The sequence below is a fragment of the Anguilla rostrata genome, chromosome 12 (genome assembly GCF_018555375.3).
Source record: "Anguilla rostrata isolate EN2019 chromosome 12, ASM1855537v3, whole genome shotgun sequence".
Lineage (NCBI taxonomy): Eukaryota > Metazoa > Chordata > Actinopteri > Anguilliformes > Anguillidae > Anguilla > Anguilla rostrata.
Genome location: NC_057944.1, coordinates 7,626,049 through 7,652,740, shown reverse-complemented (window position 1 = coordinate 7,652,740; position 26,692 = coordinate 7,626,049). Strand labels below are relative to the sequence as shown.

General features: G+C 40.5%; 1 protein-coding gene across 1 annotated transcript; it reads right to left on the bottom strand.

Moving 5' to 3' along the window:
* Positions 1-1,825: 1,825 nt before the first annotated feature.
* Positions 1,826-12,269, bottom strand: LOC135236008 (T-box transcription factor TBX2b-like). Its single transcript, XM_064302128.1, has 8 exons — positions 12,133-12,269; positions 11,414-11,866; positions 10,010-10,277; positions 7,969-8,115; positions 6,417-6,493; positions 6,002-6,165; positions 4,321-4,925; positions 1,826-3,347 (listed from the first exon to the last, which is right to left on the bottom strand). The coding sequence occupies exons 2-8, from the start codon at positions 11,773-11,775 to the stop codon at positions 2,910-2,912; spliced, it is 2,061 nt and encodes a 686-aa protein (XP_064158198.1). The 5' UTR covers positions 11,776-11,866; positions 12,133-12,269; the 3' UTR covers positions 1,826-2,909.
* Between the last annotated feature and the right edge of the window lie 14,423 nt (positions 12,270-26,692).

Genomic DNA, 26,692 nt, shown 5'->3' with positions numbered 1-26,692 from the left:
ACTTCATTTACGTCAGCGCGTCTGTGTGAAATTTAACCTAACGCTTTTAATTGAACAGTAAGCAAACTTATGTTATATATTAAAACAGACTAGTGTCTTTTAATGTTCATAAATGTAAACAACGAGGCTCTCCCCAGGTGACAAAGCGTGCATTTTCTATTTAGACTGAACTGCTCTGAACTTTTTTTTCTTCTCAAATAGTTAAACGTAGGGAGTGCCACACAACGTACAAAGGAAATGGGCGCAGAGCTTCCGGTAGAAACACAACGTGTCTATAAATACCCCGAAATTACTATTCTATTCTATTTATAACAACAGTGGGACAATGCAGTTCTGCAGCGAGTAGGAAACTCCGATTAAACACATTAATCACGTAGTTTCAAAATGGACAAAGCAGTAACACAACAAGAACTGCGATAAGTCTATTCTGAGGACCGGAAGTTTAAAAAAAATATCACGATAGCAACGATTATTACTATTAACAACAATAATACTAATAATTATAACAATGCTTTTAAAGAGTCATGGTTCTTGTTGTGGGGATGTCGTGTCATGATAGAGAAAATCAAATGCCACAATTTCCCACGACGTAGGCCACTTACTGACATACAAAAGTGTGTCAAGTGCTCTTGAAACATGCCGAATTTTTCTTAACCAAAGTTTGATTTATCGGTCTGACTCCAGGGTCCTTGTTTGTGTTGCGTCCTTAATTCTAATATTAAGCAATGATATGTAACCTAAGTAATTGGGAAGTTATTCCTCCTCAACATGTTATTAAAAGGGATGGAGCAGGGGTGTTCATCTTATCCAAAAAGGGCCAGTGTGGGTGCAGAGTTTTGTTTTAGCTCAGCACTAGGACACCTGAACTCAATAATTTAACTAATAATGGTGTTCAGTCAAGACCTTGGATCCGGTACCTTAGCACTGGGATAAAACAAAACTATGTACCTACATCGGTCCTTTTCAGAGCATCCCTTCGTTAGTTATTTCCAATGATCATGGCGTAACGAATGCTGGCAGTCTTCACCATATACTGTACGTGACATGAGTGGTAGGCTGTAGGCTGCCTGCATAGGCAGGGGCACTTACAGAGATTTTGGGCCCCAAGAAGAGATCTCACGTTGGGCCCCACCAGCCCAGACCACCCCATCCCTGCACAATTACGGCACCATTTCAGCACAACTCAGAACCCCCCGAACTCCCGAACCCCGATACGGCACCCCCTGTGTGTAGGATTCGTCCAGCTGTGTCCACCAGACGAGGAAACCTTTTGACCCCGACTAATTTAGTTTTAGTCGTAGATTTCAGCCACAATATTTACAGTGTTTATTACAGTTATGTTTTTCAATGCAAATGAGCAGCTACTGCTCTGTTGAACGATACTATGTAAACGACGATCACACTAACGACAGAGGGCGCTAAACTTTATTAATCAGTGAATGAATACCAGGACTCCATGGGTCTATTAGCCAAGTTGATTGTCTCTCTAAAAAATTGACTTTCAAGAGATGGGCATTTTACGCAAGAAACCCTTAACTTATATACGCCCGTTTTGTTTTTGTGTAGGAAAACGCACCCCCTTGTTTAAAGGTTCCCTTAAATGCGTTTTTATTTTTATTAATTTTGTGATATGCATTTGACATCATATCATAAGGCACTAATTTTTCCGTTGACTTTCCTTTAGCCTACAACGAAAAAATAAAATATTTTTGCTTCATTAGTTTAACGACGTGATTGTGGTTCCACCAGAATATTTAAATATACAGTGACAACTAATTACTAAATAATACATTGATAATAGCAGTAAATAATCCAAAGCAACAGCTTTACGTATATTTTTTATTTGAAGTGTGATGGAATAGAACATTTGAATTTACCCGAATAACCAGCAATGAACGGTTGCGCTTTTTAAAAAGCGTATACTTTCAAGAGGGGTGTAAAACGCCGCTCTCCTGTGCTGGAGTTGAATAAAAACCTGAGGTGTTCGTGCCATCACGCGCTCCGCCAGACACAGCAGCCGTCTTCGTAGTAGCTAATAATGTCTGCAATCGCGAGAATGCAACAGTGGCGCGCATTTTTTCCTTCACGCGTCTCGTGCGGGATATACAGCAAATGCATCACAGATACAGAAACATTTTATTTTCTGTTTCAACCCATCAAGCGCTAAATAGGTTTAATTAATTATATATGTTCATGTAAAATGAAGTTTTACAAAATGAAGTTTAACAAAACAAAATGAGTTTAACTCTTATTATTATATACACGCCAATGTACAGCTTTAAATAAATTAATACTAATTTGCATATCCTGGGATACGTGTAGCTTATTTACAAAATTGATGTTCTTTCAATTACATAAATAGTTCTAATAGTATTGTCCGTCAGATATTTCAAGCGATTGTCAACATCTATTCAAGAAATTACCGTAGTGTGGCGTTATTTTTATTTACGACTGAACGTTGGTCTCCCTCAAATCCCTTTTAAAATATTATTAGAAGCTCGGATCCCGTTTGATTTCCCAGGTGTCCTCCGTGATGCACCGTCGTGTTTGTGCTGTTGCGAGATATTTTGAAGAAAAAAAACATATTCCTTAATGGGCCTTTGATCTTCTCAGCCGTGGAAGGCTTGGCTTTTCAGAAACTCAACATTTTGTTTGTAGGCCTCCTTGAAATCCTTGTATGTCCTTCCTGTCTAAAATGGATATTACTGAAGACCCGGTGCGTAATTTTCAATAGGCTAATGGGGAATTTTTACTGTACGGATTTTACAAAGTGTACCACTTAATTACCCGAGCATCCCGTCAGCCATTTCGTTCGCCCATGGTACGCTATGTCGCGTGCAGCACAACCGTCAGCTCCTAAGAACTGATGAATACTTAAAGTCCAGCCATGGATTGATAATTTCCCTTTCTCATTTCGGAGAGTCACTGGACGGGGAGGTCATCCTCTCCCGCTGAAGTCCACTGACTAGCCTCTGTATGTTGTGGAGTTCGTTGATAGATTCCTTTAAAGTCCTTCTAGGAGAGCGAGTCGCTTGACTGTCCCCCGCTTTGTGGTTATGGTGATCGGGCGCGGGGCTCGTCTCCCGGCTGCACGACTTCGACGACTCGGATCCCGCGTTGAGGCTGCCAGGCAGTCCTGTGGCCAGCAGGTTAGCGTTTTGATGGATGGACACGGGGAGCTGGTACGGGCTGAAGCGCAGCCGGGACGCAGCGCTACCCAGGAAGGGATTCCTGGAGATCGAGGAAGCCGCGCTACTGGAGGGAATAGCTGAGGCCGCAGCGGCTGCGGCTGCCATGTAGGTGTAGGGGTACGGGAAAAGTCCACCGAATGTCGACATAGGAATACCCTGCAATGAAAGAAACACATTTATGGAGTGATTAGAAGGTGAGCGTATATAGGCCTGTATATCTATTATTTTTTGCTTTTGCGATACAGTCTCTGTCGCTGCTATTGTACCTTGGAATTGTGAGTTTCATGCGAACTCTGATATATCGAATTTAAAGACTGATAAGTGGAGACTACCCATTTGCTCAGAGCAAGCACGCACCAAGTGGACTGCTGATCTTTGCACGTGCCTCCAGTCAAACGCAAGCAAGCAGTCGCCAGAAAGGCTTATCGAATTCAACATTTATTTCAATAATATTTTAAATCAATATTATCCTGCTCTGAGTGTAAAAATATGTTATTTCTTTTAGCATTGTTTAGCTGCTCACAATTTTATGGTATCGTTATATAAATAGGCTAACATGAGTTATTGCATGGAAGCCAAACCATACATGTTAAGGAATAATGAGGAGTTGTCAATAGCATGATATAGCCTTTTGTCACTTCCTTAAATCAATATATGAAAAAAACCGAGAATACATTTTTATTACTTTCAGCACATTTTCGGGTAGGCTACTCAGACTGACGCTACACCGTGACAGGAATAGACATGTTTTAAAGCATTGATGTCGCCGAAAAGCTGCTTTGTTGTAAATATTAACGCACACAATAGCCTAGTATTCTATTTGGTGACGGTATGCCTACAAGTGAAAATAATATAGAAACTATTCTGTGTTGCGGGAACGGACCTGGGCCTATTAAGCCGCTGCAACTTCACTGTGGGTGAAGTAGTGAGAACATGAGCCGAAAATAACCCCTGCCTACAACGATGAAAGCCTAGCCTACTAGCTTTCTGGTTCTGACCTAATTCAGTGTAACAATTACAACCGCAGGTGATTCATTTTATTCACATTTACTGATAAATATGTGGGCCTAACGTTTTAAATCATCCGAGGAACCGAGCAGAAAGCAGCAGATGTAATGGCTCCATTTACCTGAGAGGCCAGCACGTGCTGAGACAGGTGGAAGGGAAAGGGGCTTGGCGTGCCGCCGACTCCCTGCGCCGCCAGGCTGCCGTTCTCCAGGCCACTCGCTCCGGATACCGAAGCCAGGAAGTGTCCCATGCCCATGGCGGAGAACGCCCCAGGGGCCATTGCGAACTGTCCCGGGTGGATGAACAGGGGATGCCCCGCGTTTAACGGGTTAAAGAACTGCTGGCCGTGCAGACCAGAGAGGGCCAAGCTCTGTAAATGTCCCGCGGTGAACTGCGAAGGGCTGTCCGTCTGCACCATGAGCGGGGAGAAGCTGTCCTTCACCCCGCCGAGGTTTCCGCTGTCCGTGTCTATTTTGGAAGGTTCCGTCTCTTTCCTCTGTCTGTTTTCCGACTTATCCTTTTCTGGGTTCCTGGTGCTGAGTATTGAATCGCTCTGTTTCCGCGAGTCCCGGTAGTCGTCGTCCTTCTCCAGCCTAGGCTTGTCCTTCACCCCGTCACATCTGGGACTGTAAGAAGATGGAGGCCGGGGGCCAGGGTTGCTTGCTCGCGCGCAGCGCTCCTCGTGCGGCTCCAATTCCTGATCGCTGTCAGGGCAGTTTTTTTCGTCTGTTCAAACGGACAGCGACGAATTATAGGTTATGTTAAAGTTGACTTTTTTTCAAGAATATTTCACTCGCACATGAAACCACTGAAGGCCATTCATTAAAACTGATAAAGTGAATGCAAACATAATAGAGGTTCAAGAATGTACATATTATCATTACGTGCGTTTTAAGACAAACGTACTAGCCCTTAAAACATTCTAAATCACACACACTTTGTAAGCGATTATAAAGTGATTTAGTGTTAACATGCCTTGCCTAACCATTTCCTTCCGATCTGTCAGCGCGAAGGCCTAGTCAGGAGAATTAAGATTTTGTATTTTTGCTTTCTTGAAGAGCCAAAAAACAGTAAAAAATAATTAAAGGTCAGTGCAGCCAAGGTTCTCGTGTTGGGGCGGGAGGGGGTAAATTTAACTCTTTAGCCGCTGCTGTGCTCATGCCTGTGAAAATAAGACTTTAGCTTCTGGCGGCTAAAGCTCGGTATGTAGGTCAAAGGCAGCGCGTGTTGTTGAATTGCAGCCACGATTACATCCTGACTTGACTGTAGGGCTGGAGCCAAATTAATTTCCTCTCATCATATCGTGCACAGATTACCATTCAGATTATGTATATCTGTAGTCCCTTAATGTGTTCTGTTAATGCTCATATCCGCGGCTACAGATCACTGCGCTTCGTGTTTTCCAGCTTTCAACACTGCAGCCCTGTTCAACATAGCCTAATATACGTCCTGTTTCATTTAAAAGCCAGAATTTTATACAACTAGATTGATTTTTGAGTAGAGTACGTTGAAGGGCACCTGTCTTTCAGTATCATATTGGTATAGGGTTAACTACAAAGTCAAATGATAACCACAAGTCTACGCACAGTAATTAAGATTTTAAAGATTTTTTTATCGAATCTGTGAATAGACTACCGATATCCTTAGTCTCAGTCTGTGTCGTTATAAAGTTATGGAATCGCTCTCTCTAATTGTACAATTGCTCTCTCTAAGTGTGACTTGGCACAATCTTTTTTGCGTATTGTAGTATTTATTTAGGCGAACACAATGCAGGTTCAGATACAGGAGTGTGCTGTTCTTACCTCGGCTGAGCCGACTGAACCGCAACGGGCTAGAAGCTGATCCCAGCGGGGATGCGTCCCTTCCTGGCGTGGGTTCACTGGAGGAAGCGTCCGATTCGCCGCCGTCTCGGTCCACTTTGCACGGATCCTCATACATACGCAGCGACGGAAGGGTCAACTGTTTCCTGAAAAGACAACTCTCCGTTTTAACAATATATTTACATTTTTTAATTCGTCCAAAACGCATGCGTACATAACAATGCAATTACAATGCATGCAAAACTTATTCGTATTGTGTGAATGTAACATTGTAACGTTTTTGCGTGGATTAAGATGAATAATTTTGGCATATTTATAGTTAACACAGGATTTTGCGCTCATGATGGCGCCATACGCGTTGGAATCACGCACGGGTATGGTTGGTATTTTAGCCTACCTCTTCTCCCGTCGCCCATTCCCGGTGTCTCTGAATCCTTTGGCAAACGGGTTGTGATCAATTTTCAGCTGTGTGATCTGGAGGCAGAGGAAGACATTGCAAATACTCGTATACACTGGTGTGTGTGTGCGCGCGCGCGCGTAATGAATTTGAAATACTACCCAGTGTAAACATTCATGCACGACATAAATCAAGTTTAATGTTAGTCTGTGCCAAGTGTGTTGATTGATCTAACATTGATCTTTCAGAGAACGACATGCATACTCTGTCAGCATGTATGGCATCATAAGGGGGTCACGTGGCAGCCGTGATCTGCGTTATTATACTCTGTTTAACACGGAGCCTGATTGTACACAGTGATGTCACGGTGAGCCTTTCATTATTAATGACACTCTTAATGATCGGAAGTTATTTTCACGGGCCTCAGGAGGACATTTCGAAAGGCAACGTTGCTGCGTTTGTTATATCGTACTTTTTCACTGAGGAAGGCAGAGCGCGAGGGAGCGATGTGCAACGCTGACCAAGGCCCATCAGTTATTGATTTCGTGCCTTCAATCTTCGCATTTCCATGCTAGTGCCAGATGTAATTCATTCTGCAATGAGTCCATTTGTAATGACGGTATTTGTAATGCTGAACAGTCCCACGGAATATAGATTTAAATATATTTAATGAATCAGGTTCCATTGTTTTATGTGTGACCGAGTGTATATTTCTTAGTCTCAATGTACAGAACTCCTGGGTTGTTCAGGGACTGACCAATCAGTGTAGATCTTACTTTGCGTCAAAGTCACGCTTTGATTGCGCTACGCAGTCCATAGCTCGCGGCATACTTCTAAGTGCTTTCTAATGGATTGTGACTCCAGGTCATAAACTTTACGAAGCAACAGGCTCAGCAGGCCCCTCGGACACAGACGCCAATTAGTATCAGAGGGATTGGGTGGGTCTACACAGGAGTGAATTAGCAAGGGGAACATACTCCTAAAACGGAGTTACGGGCACTCTGGTGTTCGAAAGAAAATGGTCTGCATTATAAAACGGACTGATAAGATGCAGTTAAAGTCGACCTGGGTATCACGCATTTTATCTTCACCAATCTGACGAATTGCCGAGACTTTTTCCTTTTCCAGACCAACGTGAGTGTTAAGTGGGACTAAGTGGTGAAACGGTGAATAGAACAATTTGTAGGTCTACCCATGGACATGCATACTGTTACTGTGAAAACGTTATTAGAAAAGATCACCTGTGCAAAACAGTTCTCTCCAGCGAGGGGTTAGGTTTATACATACCGATGTATTCGCAATTGTTGTATATGGACGTTACAATTATGGACCAACTAGGCCTCTTAACAAAGTTACGTAACGAAAAGCGTCAATGAAATTCTGTCATCGAATTCGCGCTGGTACAGAATGAAGAAAACGTAATGGTCAACATGAGACTCCAAACTACAAGGCTGGGCATAAGCATTATTACACCGACTGTGGTGTTGTGCGCAGGCACGAACAAAGCACACGACGTGTACATAGTGGTCAATATATTCATTAAATGACTTACCTTGTCATTTTGATAGGCAGTGACGCCAATGAAATCTGTCTCCGGAAATACGTAGGTTCTGAAAGTGCTGTATGGTAGCTTCAGAATGTCGTTGGCTCTTACGATGTGAAACCTGGGCTGGTATTTGTGCATCGAATTCAGGATAGTCTAGAAGCAAGCACAATTATTATTATTATTATTATTATTATTATTATTATTATTATTATTATTATTATTATATATCATACGGCATTTTTCCCCGGAGCACACTAATGTATTCCAATTAGAGGAAGGTCTCCTAAATTATTTTTCCAGTTAGCGCATATAAATGTTCAGGAGTAAATGCTACTAAAATGGGAGCATTGTAGAGCCCGGTATTATTATTATCCATTCATCCATACATTGTCTATACCCGCTTATCCTGGTCAGGGTCGCGGGGGGTGCTGGAGCCTATCCCAGCGTGCATTGGGCGAGAGGCAGGAATACACCCTGGGCAGGTCGCCAATTTATCGCAGATTATTATTATTGTTATTATAATTATTAATACTATTAATAGTAGTAGTAGCAGTAGTAGTAGTAACAACCGTAGTAGTAGTTACAATATTGTTTTATTATTAACCGTTTTTTTTTTTTCATTTTTAAAATGTTTTTCACCGTCGGTATAGATGATTGTCTGAGTAGGCTTATTTAAGGTCATTTTGAATAGTTTGAAGTGTCAGAATGTACTGACCCAATAGTTGATGCCAGCTTATTCTGCCTACTGATATTTTGCGGTTCAGGTAGGCCTATGCAAATGTAATGCACCCACTTTCAGAGCGCACTAAATCCATATCGCTCTTATAAATAATACCGTACATGATTATAGAGAATGATTTTAGAACAGAAATCAAGCTTCCTATAGCTAATACATATATTAAGAGAACCATGAAAATGGTGCCTCGTTTTTAAAAGAAAAGAGGAAAGTGGCGAATGAAGAATGAAAAAGGATCGTTGCAGGGATCCACTTTTTGATCATTACAGGGCGCATATTTATAAAGATAGTCTGTAACAGATTGCACGTGCTGGTGCTTTGTGCGTCGGTTTTAGTGACTTCGCTTTAATACACAGTCAAGTGTCCGTCTTTATGATGTTCACATGTCTTTCTTTCCCTGTTATCGTCCATCGCGAATTAGAATTGCACCTGAGATTCACAGCACAACACACAGCCAACGAGCAAATATTTACCAATTGTCCCTACTTTTGTTACTCAAGCCACTTGCGGTGGTTAATGGATTCATACAGACGTTTAAGGTCGCGCTGCAAAACATTTCCGTCTCCCAGACCCAATTTAGAACACAATGTATTGCCAAACGAAGCCTCTCTCGTGTTAGATTAATATTCTACCCGATTGAATGCTTTCAAATGAGAAATAGAGTAGCCAGCTCGTGGCTTTCAGTCCTTAGCAATGACAGATCGGCCGAACCCCCAAAAACTCTTAATATTATTTGAAAGTGTATCAAGTTACATAACCTTATATGCTTGGAAGGAATATTATTAATATTATCCTATTAAAAATACCAAAACGGAGCAATTTGTAATTCCTGCATGCGAACACATATTTAAATATTTGGGAGGAGAACACATCTGCAAATATTTGGCCCAGTAAATCATGATGTGTAATTATGTAATCTGGTCTAACATTCAGAACATTTACACACCGTCAATCACTTTAATTTTTTTTAACCGGTGGCAATTACGTATTTGTATAATTACAGATAACGTGCTGTTCTCCTTGGACACAAGCAGAAAAATGTGTTCTTTAAATGCTGAAATGAGAAACATAGTCCCGTACGTTTCAAGAAACAATTGTATTACACTATAAATGTGTTTATTTTTCTTCCATATGCTAACTGAATAAAGCAGCCTATCAAATGTAATAAACGATTATTTGGATGGCACGTGCCCAAATACGCACACTATTTAGAAAATGCACCGTAGCCTAGCAATCATGCAAGCAAGAATCTGTCCAAAAACAAAAATGCATTACATCGTAAATATAATACGCAAAACACAATGGACTTACAAATCCATGCTTGTCCGATATATTGTTGGTCAGTTTGAGTTTATGAAAAGCAACAGGCTTCGCCATCCACTGCTCTCCCGTGGCAGGGCTGTCCGGGTGAATATACATCCGTTTGGGCATCTCCGGGTCGGCCTTCCCCGCTACCATCCATCGGGAGTTATGGAATTTATAGCGGCAGTCGTCGGCAGCGACAATATCCAACAGCAAAATATACTTGGCTTTTTTGTCAAGACCATTCATTCGAACTTTAAAAGGAGGAAACATTCTCCTGAAATAGACAGAAAAATATGAGAGAAATTAATAAAACAGAAGACCCCTAAGCTCCCGACACATTTCATTTTAATAATAACGTTCAGTGCTGCATGACAATTTACACTTAATTTGCTTCTTAGAAATTCAATAATAATGGTAAGTTTCAATATAAATGAGTTCGGGGTTTCTGAGACTGACATTCTTTGCTGCGCTCGAATAAAAAACTATTGCTTATGAATCAACGTAAATAATTTAGCTGTACTGGTTTCAGATGTGGTCATAAAAAGTTATGTATTGTGTTTACGGAAGTTGGTGAATAAATATGGCTTTATTTGCATGCGGATTACACAGGAAAACAGCATTCTTGATGCAAACATTTCGGTTAATGTTGGCCTGTCTAAATTATTTCTTCAGACCTCGCTCAGAAATCCACGAACGATCTTTGAAGATAATTTACGACATGGCCCTATCACTTAAATCACTGGCCTCTTTTTAAAGTGACAGCCTGTTTACAAAAACCAGAAGCTCGCCAGTCACGACAGAATGCGCGGTTTGATCCATATTCTGTGTTTAGTTTTGTGGACTAAATTCCTTGAATTCCCACCCCCACCCCATCTATGCATAATTCGTCTTTACAAAACCAAGGAGTTAGTAAAATATAAATGACATATTCTTAACACCAGAGGGGTTACATCAGGATAATAACATATTCAAAATGATTCGAAATCGTGGGTAATTCTCCAGACAACAATATTGATTTCATCCCCTTCTGTCTCAACTGAAAGATAATTGTGTTATCAGTCCCAGATTATTTCTGAACTAGCCTATGTTGCACTGACCGAATAGAGGATTGCAGACAACGTGTAGTCTAAAAATACAGCTCCCCATTTCTATGAGTACACGGTAAAATCTTTAATCTGCCTCGTGGATTGTAGAAATAGCCGACGTGTACAATTTGCCTGCATAGTAGTCTGCTCCATGTCGTTACATTTTCAATAATAGTAGCGTCGCAAAAAAAAACAAAGTCTAATCCGTGACAAACACAACGTAATATGCTTCTGGTTTGATAAAGTTAAAAAATGAAAAAGAAAAGAGGAACGCTTTGAACAAAATGAAAGCAACCGAGATAAATTATCATATAATTATCCTTACCTTCCAGATTTAGTTATAACCATCTCGGTCCCGATTTTGTGAAATTGGTCCCACAGATCTTTGGCATCCAGCGTTACTTTGGGGTCATCCTCGACGTCCTCCTCCGGCTCCAGGCTCTTCAGAGCGCGGAGGTGGGCCGCCTGGTGGTGGCGAGTCAAAGCCGGATGGAGCCCCGCTTCGGCGGCTCCGGCCAGCGCGTGGTCCGCGATCGTCTTGTTGAGAGCTCCGGGCGGCAGCGTCAGCGCCGGGAAGAACGAGGGCTGTGCGGCCGCCAGGAACGCTGACATGGGGAAGTCCGCCGGCCGGTGCGCGTGGAAGGGGTGATAAGCCATAGCAGTCCCCGTGAAAACTGGATCTCTCATCGGTGCATCCAAATCTCGAGATGAAAGTGTCGTGCGTTTTCAGGCTTTCCACCAGCGAGGACGATACGTCTCCGGTTTAATGAAGTATCGCCTTGAAATAAAAATACAGAAGCAATGCCAACTCTTGGTGCGAAGTATGACAAGAAAAGCGACTGTTGCCTTTATTAGAGAAAGTAGAGAAATTGAAACAACTGTGAGCGAAAATAACTGCCTTTCAAATAGGCTACTCCCGATTCTGACGTTTCCACGAAGTACAGTAACAATGTAAGTCAAAAAGACTTAATTGCCGATTCGAAAGCTGGAATTTTGGTTGCTGTTAGGTCCAAAAGCCGTTTTCGGGAAGAAAAAAATTCTTACACTGTGGCAATCGCCGTATCCGACGCGGAGCTGAAACTGGTGCGCTCTGCCCAGTTCTCCGTGAAGCTGTGACACTCCTCGCGTGTCCTTCCTGCTCCGGTCCCGACACTAATGAACCAAGCCCCTTTGATTGCAGATTTTACGCTTTCTGGACCAATTGTGGGCCCCTATAGGCGTGGTTTTGACAGCTCCAGCCAAGACTTTTAGGGAAGGGGGTGGACAACAAGGTGTCGGAAGCATTAGCAGTAAGAAAACATGTCAGCGGAATAAAATATTAACCAATGACAGAAAAGATCGAGAAATCCCACCCCGTCCACAAGCCAAACAGCGGGCCAGCCCTCGCTCTGTTGCCGGTGGAGAGAGCACCTCGGCCGGCTTCAGTTTAATAATTTCGTCGTCGTACTCCTGTCCCTAGTCTGGAGTGACTAATGCTCACCATGAAAAGTAAAATTAAGCTTACTATTAAATTGACACATTGGGAGTCTTTCATAATTTTGTTTTTTTTTTGCTTGTTCGTTTACGTCTGTATTATGTCTGTATGGGTGGGTATAGGAAACATTAATTTAACACTTACATGTTTTCAAATAGGCACTTCACTTCATGTCGGCTTTATACTCAACTATTCAGTGTTCCTTTTGTCGTTTTAAAAGCTCACTATAGACATTTTGCATTGCACGTCTTCAGTTAAATGACTGAATACCTGGAGTGTAGTATGATTATTCTTTAGTTCACCTTGTATCGGCATTTGCCGGTGGCAAAATTTATTGCAATGCGTAGCATATGAAATCTCCTATTTTACATACTTGCGGGACGAGGGTGTTCAGTCACAGTTCTCAGTACTGAATTGATTTTACATCCCGATCTATAACTGGTCGTTTCAGCGATACACCCTACTCGTGGCCACTGATTTCACTGGAAAGGACAGCTGCGCGTGAACCGGACGTGGCCACTTTAAGTATAGCCCCGGGTCATTCGAAAAGCGCGGCGTCAGATGCGACTCCGAAGTGGGGAGAAAAGAAAACAGATGAGAGAAAGTCAGGGCAGAAATGAAGCGAGGAAATGCGGTGAGTGCTTTCTTATTGTCCGCACAGCTTAAGTTTATTCCACTTTCGGGAGAGTGGATCACAAGAACCCAGCGACAGATTTTCGAGGAAACGGCTCGTCCGTAAAGACAAAACATATAGCCTAGGATAAATATGAACAGTATGAAATTAAAGTGACAATGTCGGTGCATTGTTCGGGAGTACAGTGATTCTCAAGCAAACCATATATAATGTGTTGTGTTCTTAAATGTTTATCAATTATTAAACTCTGAAATAAAGATTACACAATTTGACCTGTAATATTACCCGAACCAAATAATGCGGTTCATAATGCTAAATGAATGTTTTGGCTGGATTTACAGAGGTGCACGAGGGCAGGTTTAATTCCTTCCGCGCGATGAATGAAGAGCCATGGCATGAAAGCGCCTTGCTGCCCTGTCCTGAATTACACTGACAGATTGTTGGATATTTTTTGCGGCAAACTACACGCTGCTTCCTCTCCACGCTCAGTCCGAGTCCTACAACGAAGTCTCAGCCGCTGAGTGTGACTTTAGGAAGTCCAATCTTAGACCCGTGATTAACTTTAGATTCCGTTTGTTTTAGAGCCACTTGGCGCCAGTCGGCTGACGCTCCCACAATGAGAGCTTTCTCTTGTCACTTCATATTTACCCTAAAATACTCAACCGGCGGTCTCTGATCCAATCGCTATTCACGCCAGAACTACGTTTTACGATGGAGTCTGCAGGCTGTTTAAGCTCCCTTGCTGCGACACTGCCTTGCAGTCTACATTCAGGAATAGATAAACACTTAGTCGCGCGCAGAGTTTCACCCAGGAAACAGTCTCTGATCCTCCATAGCCCCGGTGCTGCATTATAAAATTAGAATCTTGTCATTTTGACATGAACTGAACTGAAACAAAAACGAATAATTCAGCAGATGCAAACAACACGCACACATTTTCGATTAACCATTGTCATGCTGTCTTGGATTGGTTGTTTAATTTGGAAAATTACACTGTAGGCTCTCTGGGTCGAATGTCCTCAGTGCTTCATCTTCCTCACTAAAATACACTTCTACTCAACAACCCACGTGGACTTTGCAGAAATTAAAAGCATTCTGACTTGCAAAACAACAGGAACATGAAAGCAATGCGTAAAAACGACGTGATGGACAAAGTTAACAGCTCGTTGATTCGTGCTTTGATTGCATCGTCTCTTTGGTGATAAAAGTTGCATGGTTGTTTCTGTAGATTGAAGTTATCCCCGGTGCAGTGGTTCACGTTAATTGATAGACTCAGACGTAAATAAAGTTGGGTTTGAACTACTGAAAGTGCAGATGATTGGCAGTTCATTGTGTACTCTCTTGCGCTTTAAGTGTAGAGGGTATAGACTCAAAGCACTGGGGTCTAAAAGAGGTAAGAACGTGAAAGCTTTAAAGAGAGGAAGCACCGAGACACTTGCTGCCTCTACCTGTTTGCAGAGTTTAATTAACCGCACAGAATGAAGGGCGATTGGGAGATTATGTCTCGAGTTTTTGAAGTGAGGTTAGAGCGAGGCGTCCTGGGGCCTCTGTTAGCAGTGGCGCCGTGCACGAGCCGCTTGGTCTGTAGTGGAAATGGAACCTTAACTGGATTCATGCAGTAGGGTGTTCCAAACGAACTTAGTATTTTTGTTATGCACATTGGAAAAGAAACAATACATCGCATTTATACTATTTACTTAGTGGCATTTTATGTACGCATTTTGGTAACTGGCGTTTACTTGAAACATCACTTTGTTTCCATTAAGAATTAACCTTTACTACAGATGACATATCAGTGGCATGAACATTTTTCAGGTTCTCTGATATTTCATCGTAATTCTAAAGCGTGGGTGATAAATAATATATTCTTACAAAATAATTAACAATGTAAATTCTCAATTTTAGTGGACAAAGTTTTATTATTCTAGGGTTGCCGAGTAGTGATTTTGATTTTCGTTTTTATTTGCTATATTTTATACTTGTGACCACGTCAGTGTCTTAATGGGTTCTCTAGTATACTCGTGATCTAAGGAAAAGAGGTTGTAATGGGACATTTATCCGTTGGAGAAAAAGGACCTCAATATGAACTGTCATCCGTTGTTATTTTTCTGTACAGGGCTAAAATTAGTCTGCTCCTTTATGTAGGTGCCATCATTTATTGTTAATACATGATTTAATGAATAGGCGATACATGTATAGGTGTATAAATTTAGAAATAAATACAACTAAGTCATATTTCTGGTTAATGTCAAAAGCGTGCAAAATGTATTTATTTTTTTTATTTTCTTAGATTATATCCCCTATCACCTGTACAACGTTTTAAGGTTTATTTTAAAATTTAGTATTTTAGATCCAACTGCAGTTGTGAATTATGCAAATGTACGACGGTTACGTGTATATCTCATTTATCACGACATAATATATATTAGAAACGTCATGCTATTACTGATATTTTTCTTTGTGGGTTCTATATTTTGGAAATAAAATATATTTATAACATGTGCACAGAGACCTAGAACCTTCTTGTTCGCAACTCTTAAGTCTTGCAGATTATGTATACACGTTTTTAATTGATAAAATGTAAATGTCCGCTGTACCAGCGGATATTTACATTTTAAATATCTTTACATTTTATCTGAATACGACCTCTGATCCACCCTTACACAGTCAGATCAGTTGGTTTTAATTGAATAATTAGAATATAGATTATACATATTTTACTATATATATATATATAATCTATCGTAGATTCGTTGGCTGTGTATAGGCGATTTAAAATATGAATTCTATAAATTATAATACATATTTTATACATATTTTAAAACATCCGTATATACTGTATATATAGAGCCGTTGGCTGTGTGTGGGTGTTTTGAAATATGTATAAAATTTGTATTCTAATTAGTCATTTTGAGCGCTTAATTACAATTGCGTTTAAACTAATGGATTTGGTTTCCAGGTTATGGATGCACCTAGTTATTGCATAGTGTGTGTTGATTGTAAGTTTTGAATGGGAAAACATCTAATTGACACGGAGAATGTTAATAATGTTTAATTGTGAGTCAAAGCAATTAGATTAACAAATATTTGCTAATTCCGTTTTGTGGATTCTAGCTGAGCGAATTTTGTAACTAGGCAAAAGAAAAGTTATCTAACCTTGCAATTGTCAAAAGCTTGCCTAGCTACAGACGCCCTTCTACACGCAGATGTTTTTTAAATTTATTTTACCTTTATTTTACCAGGTAAGTCTCTTGAGAGACCAAAATGGCAACATTTAAAAGAAGAAAAATAAACAAAACAGCACAGACATATGCAGGTACATAAAAGGCCACGCGATGTGAGGAGATGAATTTGGGGTTCAGGGGAAAAGATTGGATTGTGGGGGGATTGTTGAAAGCTGCCGGTTTAGATATATAATAACAGGATTTACCAGAGAAGTGCACGATCCGCTACAAAAGCACGTCACTGAACTATTGCAAAGTAGCTACGATTTGAGGCATGTGGAGAATTTTGCTTACCTCCTTCTCGTGTTTATAGGTGTGTAAATGTACATGTAATGTAATGTAATAGGTGTGCCGAATTAATTTGTCCCAACTGGGCTGCCCAGTCCAAATAAAATTCTGTGCCACATTTATTGAGCAAAATCCTATCAAAAGCGCATGCTCAGGGTTTTGACACGAGGAGACCATATTCAGCTAAATAAGATGATGCTCGGCTCAATAAATGTCCTTAATTCCCCGCACCACTACTTATCTTACCGCGCTTGTGTGTGTGTGTGTGTACGTAGGCTACGCGTGTTTGTGATTGTGAGTTGGAATCGGTTTACTGAACACAGACGGTTAATTGATTCAGTGTATTAATATATTAATGTGGACTCACAATGTCAAATAAAGGGACGCTACTTAGGGTTACTCGTCATTAAATTATAACTCCCCCTCCCCTCCCCTCCGGCAACTTCACGTGGTTAACTCTTTCTTTTCATCATCTCGTCCCATCTCCCTGCATCATCTCTCCCGCTATATTTAGCCAGTAGACTGAGTCCTTGGCGCCAGACCGTTTAAGACCTGTCAAAGCCCTTCATATTTCCCCCTGTCACATGTATACCGAGCGCCTCCATCAGCCATCAACCCCCTCTACCTCTGCTACTTCTCGGCCTCCTCCAGACTCCTCCGTCGCCGCCTTGTTTATATCCCTCCACATCCCCCCCCACCCCCACCCCCACCCCCCACTCATTAAAGACTGGCTGTGATCCTCCCTCGCGGACTTGTGCAATTTGGTCTTCTTCGTGCTCATGTCGTGTCATTGACCCGAGCCAGCAGGCCGGCCGGTGGCCTGTCCTTTCCGCTTTGACAAATTGCAACTGATTGATGAAAAATAGCGATTCTCACAAGCGGCACTGCTAGCTGAATCAGTGAATACTCCAGTCGAACACTACAGCCAGGCGAAGAGTTTAACTTGAAATAAACGATTACTTGATGTTAATGAAACCACGTGACATGCCGTGTTCATTTGGCATACAGTACAGAGACATTGTACGTAGCCAAGTGCCGTACTTGATGTAGTTTGAAGACTTCACTAGATCTTAACTTTCTGCAAGTCTTCATAGTTACAATGTACGGTAAATGCGAAGACTTACTGTTGAAATAATTACGGTATAATTATCTTTATTGGAAAATAATCCATAGTCGCAGAAAGTCACAACAAAATGTATTTCTCAGAAAACCATGCAAAGGAAATGATGCAGAAAACGCCATTCAGCAGTGACGCTTTTGTCAGAGCATGCGCGCTCTTTTGTCTGATTTTATGTGCGTGTTTTATTTGATTGCGCCGGTCATTTAAGATGCAAGTACCAAAACGGCATTCATTTTATCACACTGTGCCTCATGGAAGAATGAAAATTCTGTGAAGGAAAGATACCTTTTGTCAGGTAGCAGATGGGGGCGCTAAAATGATCCAGGGGAACCCCTTTGTACAAAATATAATTTACCTGGCAAAAAGAAACATCATTCTTTCACTATCCATATCCAGGTAAACCGTAGGGTGGGCCTACGTATTTTACTAAGGGAGCATTTAGAGAAAGGATCTGAAGTCATAATCTGCGTAGGATTATGAATTTATGTCATAATATATGACTAGATGTGTCATAGAGGTAGCTGAGAGTCGCCATAAATGTAACGGGTTTTTTTTTTTTTTATTTTGTTCATTTAATTAAAAAACGTTTAGCCTAGTATTATGAAAATGTACTTCAGGCAGCTTTGGCATATCAGCGGTCATCAGCCGTTGCAGTTACATTCGTAATATAATCAAGTCAGATGCAATTAAAACCAAAGTACACGCTGTCCGATGTAACATTCATACCACCTAGACGGTATGGTTGTAACAGAGGTGTACAATAATTTTAGCAGTAGCTGTTACCACCCTATAATGTGCGTACGCAGGTTTTTTTCTGTACATATTAATGTTAATCAAAGAAACACATTTCGCGGGTAACGTGAGACCATGCCACATCCTCAGATTATGAAGCATGGGGCTTTATTCGTGAAAAAAGATTGTTTTCCTGGACATTGACGCACAAGCAACTTCGTAACTTCCCAGGAAATTAGTTGTGGTAACGTCCAAATCAATCAGGAACGCTGCTTTTGTTGGTTTCAAACAGGCAAGCTCTTAGAAAGTAAATTGCATACTATACAGACCAATCTGCCGTGACCTTATTATAAATGCCTGTGATCAGGTGGCTGTTTCCTTCCCATCAATCATCACTTTGAGCATCCAGAAGATGAGGCTATGTCAACGCAGCAAGCAAATTAGCGGAACACGTTTATCATTAAACACTGAACAAGCTTACAAAGTCAAATACGTGGACGAGTAAAATTCATTTCTTTAATGAGTATTTACCATGCACCATGTAAATGCCTAAGATCTCCCCCAAAAAAGGACACTACATGTCGATTGTTTTGCAACAATACCTAGTGTCCCTAACCTCTAAATTTCATGCCCTATCCATGACGTTACTGGGTAGCGACCCTCTCGTTTTCTCTTTAGATGGCATTCTAATAAGGTACGTTAGCAGCTCAGAGGCGGCATAATTGTGACAGCTGTTGCATTTATACAGACGGGGACATCATATTTTTTTGGCCATCTAGCCCCGCTAGAATACACTTCGAAGACCATACTAACTTTTCAAGGGCAGATAACTTTTTATGTTATCTGCCCTTGTATATGATTAGATTTTTTTTTGTAAATTAGGTCCTTTCCCGAAAATAACTTCCGGGATATATTTTTATTTAGCTCTCTCAGAAACTTTTTTTTTGGAAATACTTCACGCAAAGGTGGCAGTTGACTGAATTGTACATTTACAAACTAGAAATGGCTACGGTATTGTCGCATTCTACATTACGTTATTAACAGTTTTGCATTTATCAAGCTGAACATTTATGAGGACTCGGTCCTATAAGGGAAACATTAAACTAACATACGTACAACTCCATCATATTCATATCATTATCCTTTTTTTTGTTAAACTTTCTTTCATATTTTTCAAATAGCAGATGCAGATTCTGATGTGATTAGTGTAGTCGGTGTTCTTTTTTTCTTTTACGTTTGAATACATTTACATTTCTACTCAAATGGTGACACCTTAACTGGAATAGTTCATTGTTCACTGTTGAGAACCCGACATATAATTCTTTAAAAGTTGATTGATCAATGTTTTGATTTCATAACAGATATTGTATATAATTACATATTTAATTTGTGGTACTGTTAGTTTCTCACGCAGTTGTTTTAATCTTGGTTCCAGGTGTGCACATCGCACTAAAAATATAATTATAGAATCTAAAATGGCCTGAAACACGTTAATACAGTTTTTCTCACACTTTGGTGATGTGTGACAACAGGTAGTCTGCTTCATCTTTACGTTATTTTCCTTTACGTTATGTACCTTTTCACAATTGTAGCGTTATGTTATTTATTGGTAATGCCTTAGTTATTACAAAACTATTTTTTTAAATGTCTATTGCAAAAGGTTTTTCCAGTCGTACTTTGTAGAAGTGTTGGAAACTTGAATGGCGTTGGCTATCCGTGGCAGCGGTGAAGGTTTTAGAAGCCTGTTTCTTTTCTGCGCGCGCTGTTATCGTCAAACTTAATTGCACAGGTTGAAGGTAAGCTGGCGCTTAACTCCCACGACTGTCCTGCCCGCTCACCGGCCCCCCTGCTCTTTTTTCTCCGCGGCTTTGATCAGCGAAGCCTGGCCTGTTTTCAGTCGGTTCAGCGGTGCAGCAGGTGGGTTGATTTTTCAATTATAACCCCTTCCGTGACCCTGGCACACACCATTAACCCCTGCGCCCTCGCCGTGGGATTCACGATGAAGCACGGCTCGCGCTGGCCTCCCCAATTTCCACTCCGGTGGACATACTTCATGCGCAATAAACTCGCATAACCGCACATTATTTCGCAGACATAACATTTTTTCACTGTGATACCTAGATAAAGACGCCTGAAAGGTTTCAAGATACAGATCGAGCAACGCCAGTCAATGAAAAATAAGGATCACAGCCGATCTGAGTTTATCTTAGTGTCCTGAAGTCTGATGTTACGTATTGATCGATATATGGAGGGGGGATCATCTCTGTAAAATATAAAGTGCAATTTCGAATTGCACAAACAGATTTCGTGATAAAGCGAACCTCTCGACGCTTTTAACATTAGCACTGATTTATTGTCGAGACTGAATTAAAAACTTGAAAAACACCTGCTGATTTTTCCTGTCTGCAGCCAAATTAGTGCTAATGTTTAGTTAGGGTCTCCGTTAATGGAACACTAAAGTATATTACGAAATCATGTACTCCTTGTGTAAGGTCTAGCAGCACGATTTCGCCCATTGGAAATAAGTTGCCTTTACTCAACAAGCCGACATTGTATGCTAATCAAAAATTTCCCCGCGTATTATGCTTGAACCATGTACTATATCTTCTCATGATATAGACAATCTAATTTAGTCTTTCCCACCGATACTCTAACAATGGTTATTACTAATACCAGTGTATACACATGTAGCTATATGTTTGTTTATTATAACGTTTTTCATCGTAAGCAATTACACAGCAGAGTCTGCCAGGTTTTTAAAAAACTTAGAGGGGTTGGTACATGTTGATTTGATGCAACTTTCTGGAGCAGGAGTTTCAAGCTATCATGTGCCGGTAATATTAATTAATCTTTCGGGGTATGCGATTTGTTTATTTTTTGCTGTTTGTAGGCTATTTAATGCGTTTTGATCATCGGTGGATTTTGATAAGAAAAAGTTTTTATGTTTTTAAACAGAACGTATGAACAAACCGTTATTGCTAAGTATATAAACGTCGACGCATATTCAATCCCAACTTACTGCTTTAAAACATTATCAACGCGCATTATATAAGGGGCAATTTAACCAACGCGGGGCAGATCATAGTCTATCCCAGTAGCTATTTGGTGATGTTTCATAAACTGATTTCTCCCAGTGCCAGTATTTTTGGACCAAGATTTTCAATTTAGAAATTTGGATTTCTTTAGAAAATGGGATTCCGTTTAGAAACAAGGATTTCTTTTATGAAACGAGGGTTGATATTTAGAAAAAAAATGATTTACTTTGATTAAGTTGATTAGAAGTCTGGGCCAATATACAACAATCTTAGGTTTAAAAAGAATCCTAATTTAGTGGTTTATCTGTTCAAATGGATGAGAAAATGTCCACATTCATTAGATTTTTTTCTCATCCATATGAAGGGACACCCACAAATGTTTGTTTTTTTTTTGCATTTTTTGGACATAAGAGTTATTACTATTTTGCTGTTTTCTGTGAAACACATTTTCATTCATTTATTTCTCCATGGTTGCTGTATAGAAACTATTCCTAACCTGAGAGTTTTCCTCATCTGAATTTTGGGGGGTTCTTTCACTTTGGAAACAGGGCAATAGTCTGATGCATTTTTTTGTTGTTTTTGGGATTGTTTTTTGTCATCTTCAAATGTAGTTTCATCCATCTACTTCACCAGGGTAAAGGGTTTCTTCACCATAACGATATCCACCTGCATTCTTTCCACAAATTTGATGTAAGACTATTGTTATGCATTTTGCTGGTTTTGGGTTGAAATAGATTTATATTTTCAAGCACACTTTTGTTCATTTCTTTCGCAATGTTGTTGAATAACAACAATTTCTCACCCATCTGAATGGACAAAACACACAATTAAAGTTTTTTTTGCGCATGCTTTCACTTTTTGGACGTAAGATTACGGTCCTATATATTTAGTTGTTTTTGCGGTGAAGTACGATCTTTTTTCACTTTCATCTCATCCATCCGAATAGAAAAAAACACATTTAAAATTGTCGCATTTTTTCATAGGGTGATGCCCAAAGCATTCATCGCTTTCAAGCGAGCCATAACCAACTATGCATGCTAGCCATAACCAATGGGGATGATTCCAAGGGCCCGGATTGACTGGGGCTCTCAAAAAGGTAGTGCCGTCATTGTGCTGGGATGGGGTGGCCTGGAGTGATGGGGCCCAATGTGAGATCTTCTCATGGGGCCTAAAATCCCCGTCAAAGCCCCTGGTGGAGAGTGAGGTGGTATTATAAAATAATGATGAAATACATTTTTTTTAGAAGTTTATGTGAAACTGAGTGTTCATGAGCACAATAATAATACTATAGATTGTTTATTTCTTTTGATTCTTTTGACTTTTGATTTAAATATATTCTTCATTGCCAAAAAAAAAAGTTTTCTCCTAACTTGTGAAAATGCATCATTCGATAACCTGAGGTGAGGGGGGGGGGGGTAGTTTACTGTGGTTGTGACATTGCCTGTCACCATAGCAGCAGCAGAGTGCTGTTTAAATGAATTAATCATTTTTTTTTATTTAAATGAATCAAGAACTGCCTGAGGAGTCACATCAAACAAATGCATAAAAAAGAGTTCTAAGAATTTTTTTTATGAAACGTGTGTTTTAATGGAAAACTGTAGATTATAGACTTCTGTCCAAAAGAGTGGACAAAATGCACAAACCATTTAAAATGCCATTTTTTGATACAGATGGATCGACCATACACTGTGTTTATGTAACCATCATGCTGAAAGAAACTAATTAAAACATCTTTTAAGAAATTTCTGATGAAAATTGTGTTTCTGTGGAAAATTGTAAAAGCTATAAGGCTATAGTCTCGTGTCCAAAGAGTGGAAAAAATGCCCAAAAGGAATGAAAATTACATTTTTCCCCTACAGATGGTAGTAAATGTTTATGTAACCACGATGCTGAAAGAAATTAATAAAAAATGTCTTTCAAGAAATGTGTGATGAAAAGTGTGTTTCTGTGGAAAATTGCAAAAGATATAAGATTATTGTCTCATGTTCAAAGAATAGACAAAATGAACAAAATATTTTAAATCACATTTTTTGATACAGATGGATCGTACATCATGTTTATGTAACACCAATGCTGAAATTAATGAATAGAAAATATATGTTTTAAGTCATTTATGATGAAAAATGTGTTTTGTAGTCCAGTGGAATGTAGTGCTAACAGCTCCAACCCAAAACAGGAACTCCTTTAGCAGAATCTGCCCACTTCCTGCAGTCGGGATTCAGGATGTACTAAAACAACTGCATCCAAGGGTTACTGCATTATCATTCTTATCTTACCCACTTGCATCATTGCTTTGCATCTGCACAGCAAATTCATTGCTTATCAGGTGATAGCTGGTCCCATTAGTGGTTGAAGAGCGTATTGTTTATAGAGAACTTGTTTCTAGAAATTAATCCACAAAACATGGCCTCGCCCTCATGTCTGCCAAAACTGAGATCCCAAATGGTTCAACATAAAATGGTGTTCACATTGCCACACAAGACCCCATCCTTGAAGGATTGGTGCAAGTACACTATATTACAAAAACTGTGTGGACACTGTTTAGCCTGGGGCTGTTTTTCATGGTTTTGGCTAGTTCCCTTAGTTCCAGCGATGGAAAATCTTAATGCAACAGCATACAATCACATTCTAGATAATTTTGTGCTTCCAATTTTGTGGCAACAGTTTGGGGAAGGCCCTTTCCTGTTTCAGCATGACAATGCCCTGGGCACACAGCAAGGTCCATATAGAAGTTGTTTTGTCAAGATCAGCGTGGAAGAACTTCACTGGCCTGCAGAGCCCTGACCTCAACCCCATCCCACACCTTTGGGATCAACTGGAAAGCCAACTGCGAGCCAGGCCTAATCGCCCAATCAGTGCCCGACCTCACTGATGCTCTTCTGGCTGAATGGAAGCAAATCCCTGCAGCAATGCTCCAACATCATGTATAAAGCCTTCCCAAAAGAGTGACTTCACCCCCACGTTATTTCAGACAGAAGTTTCCGCATTAGAAAAGCTTATTTGGTGTATATTGAGAACAGTTTCCCAACATATTGAATGTATGTTGTTCAATTCTACAGAATGTATTGGATGAAGAATTAAGGAATTTAGGAGACAACACACTTTATGGAGTGAAAGCTGTGATTCCAGATGAGACTAGTTATTTTCTGAAAACCTTTAATCTTTTTAAAAAATATATTAAATAATATTAATAAGAACTTCACAGTACTGTGTTCAGCGTTTAAAACATTAACTAACTAACTAACTATTAATTAACATTCTATTAGGTTTGAGTAAAAATCTGATTTAAACAGTGACATGTTTTATGTGCAGCTACTTCCTGAACCCAAAGAAAACAAAAAACAAAATGGAGATCTTACCTGTTGTATTCATGTGCATACACAAAGGTGAGGGGGTGGGGGGGTCCAAGGATTGTGCAGAGTAACCACAAAAATGGAAGTGCACAACCCCTCTGTGGTGCAGAGTATGTAGTTCAGTGCGCAGTGTTAGCCTCAATGAGGCAAGTGGTTTAGGGATGTTTGACAGACTGCACCCGACTCTAGCCATTGGCCTGGTGCAGCAGTGTGCTGGCCTGGTTGCCATGCAAGGACCCGGGCTTTTTAACTCTGACTCTGATTTCCTGTGCCGGTCCCAGTCTGCAGTCATGCCACACGCCCACAAGCCAGCAGCTCTGTTTCTCTTCTCCATAACAACGGGTGTACTTCAGAGCTTAGCAACGGGATACGCACGCGTGATATCTTTTACACAGCATCTTGGTATTTAGAAAGATCTTCTTGGTGGCACCTTAAATGACCCACATTTAAATGAATTGCGGACATATATTAGTTATATGAAAACACATTTATTTTATCTACGGGATTTTCTGCAGGTCATGCCGCCTTTAGTCATCTGTGTTTTGTAATAATCTCTGGAAAATGTGTGAACAGTGTTCAGTATGGCACACAATGTGATGGAGTGTGGTTAGGCACTTTAAAATGATTCATGTTTAGATTATGGGACATGACACCCATGTGAAAAAAACAGTATGCTGAAGTATACTGGAAGTACATACTATGTTATGCTTCAGAATACTCCAAGTATGGTTAAAGTTCATGAAATTATGCTTCAATTTTTTCACATAGGACTACATGGCTCACTGTAGATTTATCCCTGATTTACAATGTAGGCTAGATAATTCTCACATTTCATCACTCAATGCGCTTGAACTTTTGAGACCGGCGTTTCCCAAACCTTTTCCGCTGGTAGACTGACAAATCTGAGCCTCAAATTCTCAGGGACCGCCACACACTGTAAGATCAACAGCATCACGCATTTCATTATGAATGTAACTGTTGGAGCCCGGCCATGTTGCTAGGGAACCACGGCTTTAGACTTACTACATACTCAGCTCTGTATTCATAACATAAGTGCTGCTTCACGACCATTAAAGCCAAAACATACAAAATTGATCTTTCTTTTTCATCTTTTTTAAAATTCGGTAAGACCCAGTGCAATCCCCTGGCAGTGCTCCGTGCTGTACTACAAGCCCTGGAAACTCCTGCAGTTATGAACAGGGAGGGAAGGATTGCAGAGTCTGAGTCAGTATGATCTAAGATACGGTATCTAGCAAGGTAGCTAGCTAATGTCAACATTGATTTCATGTTCCAAAATGTAATTGAGCTCACTGGTATAAAAACCACGAACATCTGGACGCGCAAATCAGACCTGCTGGGAAAGCGGCCAGTTTACAGGAAACAAAACAGCCGGCCTACACCCCAGGCAGCTGTCCTGATTGGCTGAAAACGCTGTGACTCACTCTCCTTCGCTGGGATATGGAGGCCTTCACAGAGACCCTCTAACGACTTCTCTCCTGGATGGCTGGGCTGGCCATGCTAATGGGCCTAAGGAGGCGATCATGGCTGACGGTATATGGTCAAATTTTATCTCAACGAATGCCAATTTTGGAACATGTCACAAAAAGACTATATTGAATTGGTCTCATTGGAATGTATATTGGTCCTGTTTCAAAACGGTGCAAGATTGTGACTGCTGTGTGTGTGTGTGTGTGTGTGTGTGTGTGCATAAAATCAACAAGAGCATTCCACATAAATAGGCGTA

Bases quoted from the DNA above. Each gene is read 5' to 3' on its own strand.
- LOC135236008 (XM_064302128.1), bottom strand. From the start codon at position 11,775: ATGAGAGATCCAGTTTTCACGGGGACTGCTATGGCTTATCACCCCTTC. The intron at 6,494-7,968 runs GTAAGTCATTTA...CTCTGCCTCCAG, and splicing joins CTGCCTATCAAAATGACAAG to ATCACACAGCTGAAAATTGA. The intron at 6,166-6,416 runs GTAGGCTAAAAT...TTGTCTTTTCAG, and splicing joins AATGGGCGACGGGAGAAGAG to GAAACAGTTGACCCTTCCGT.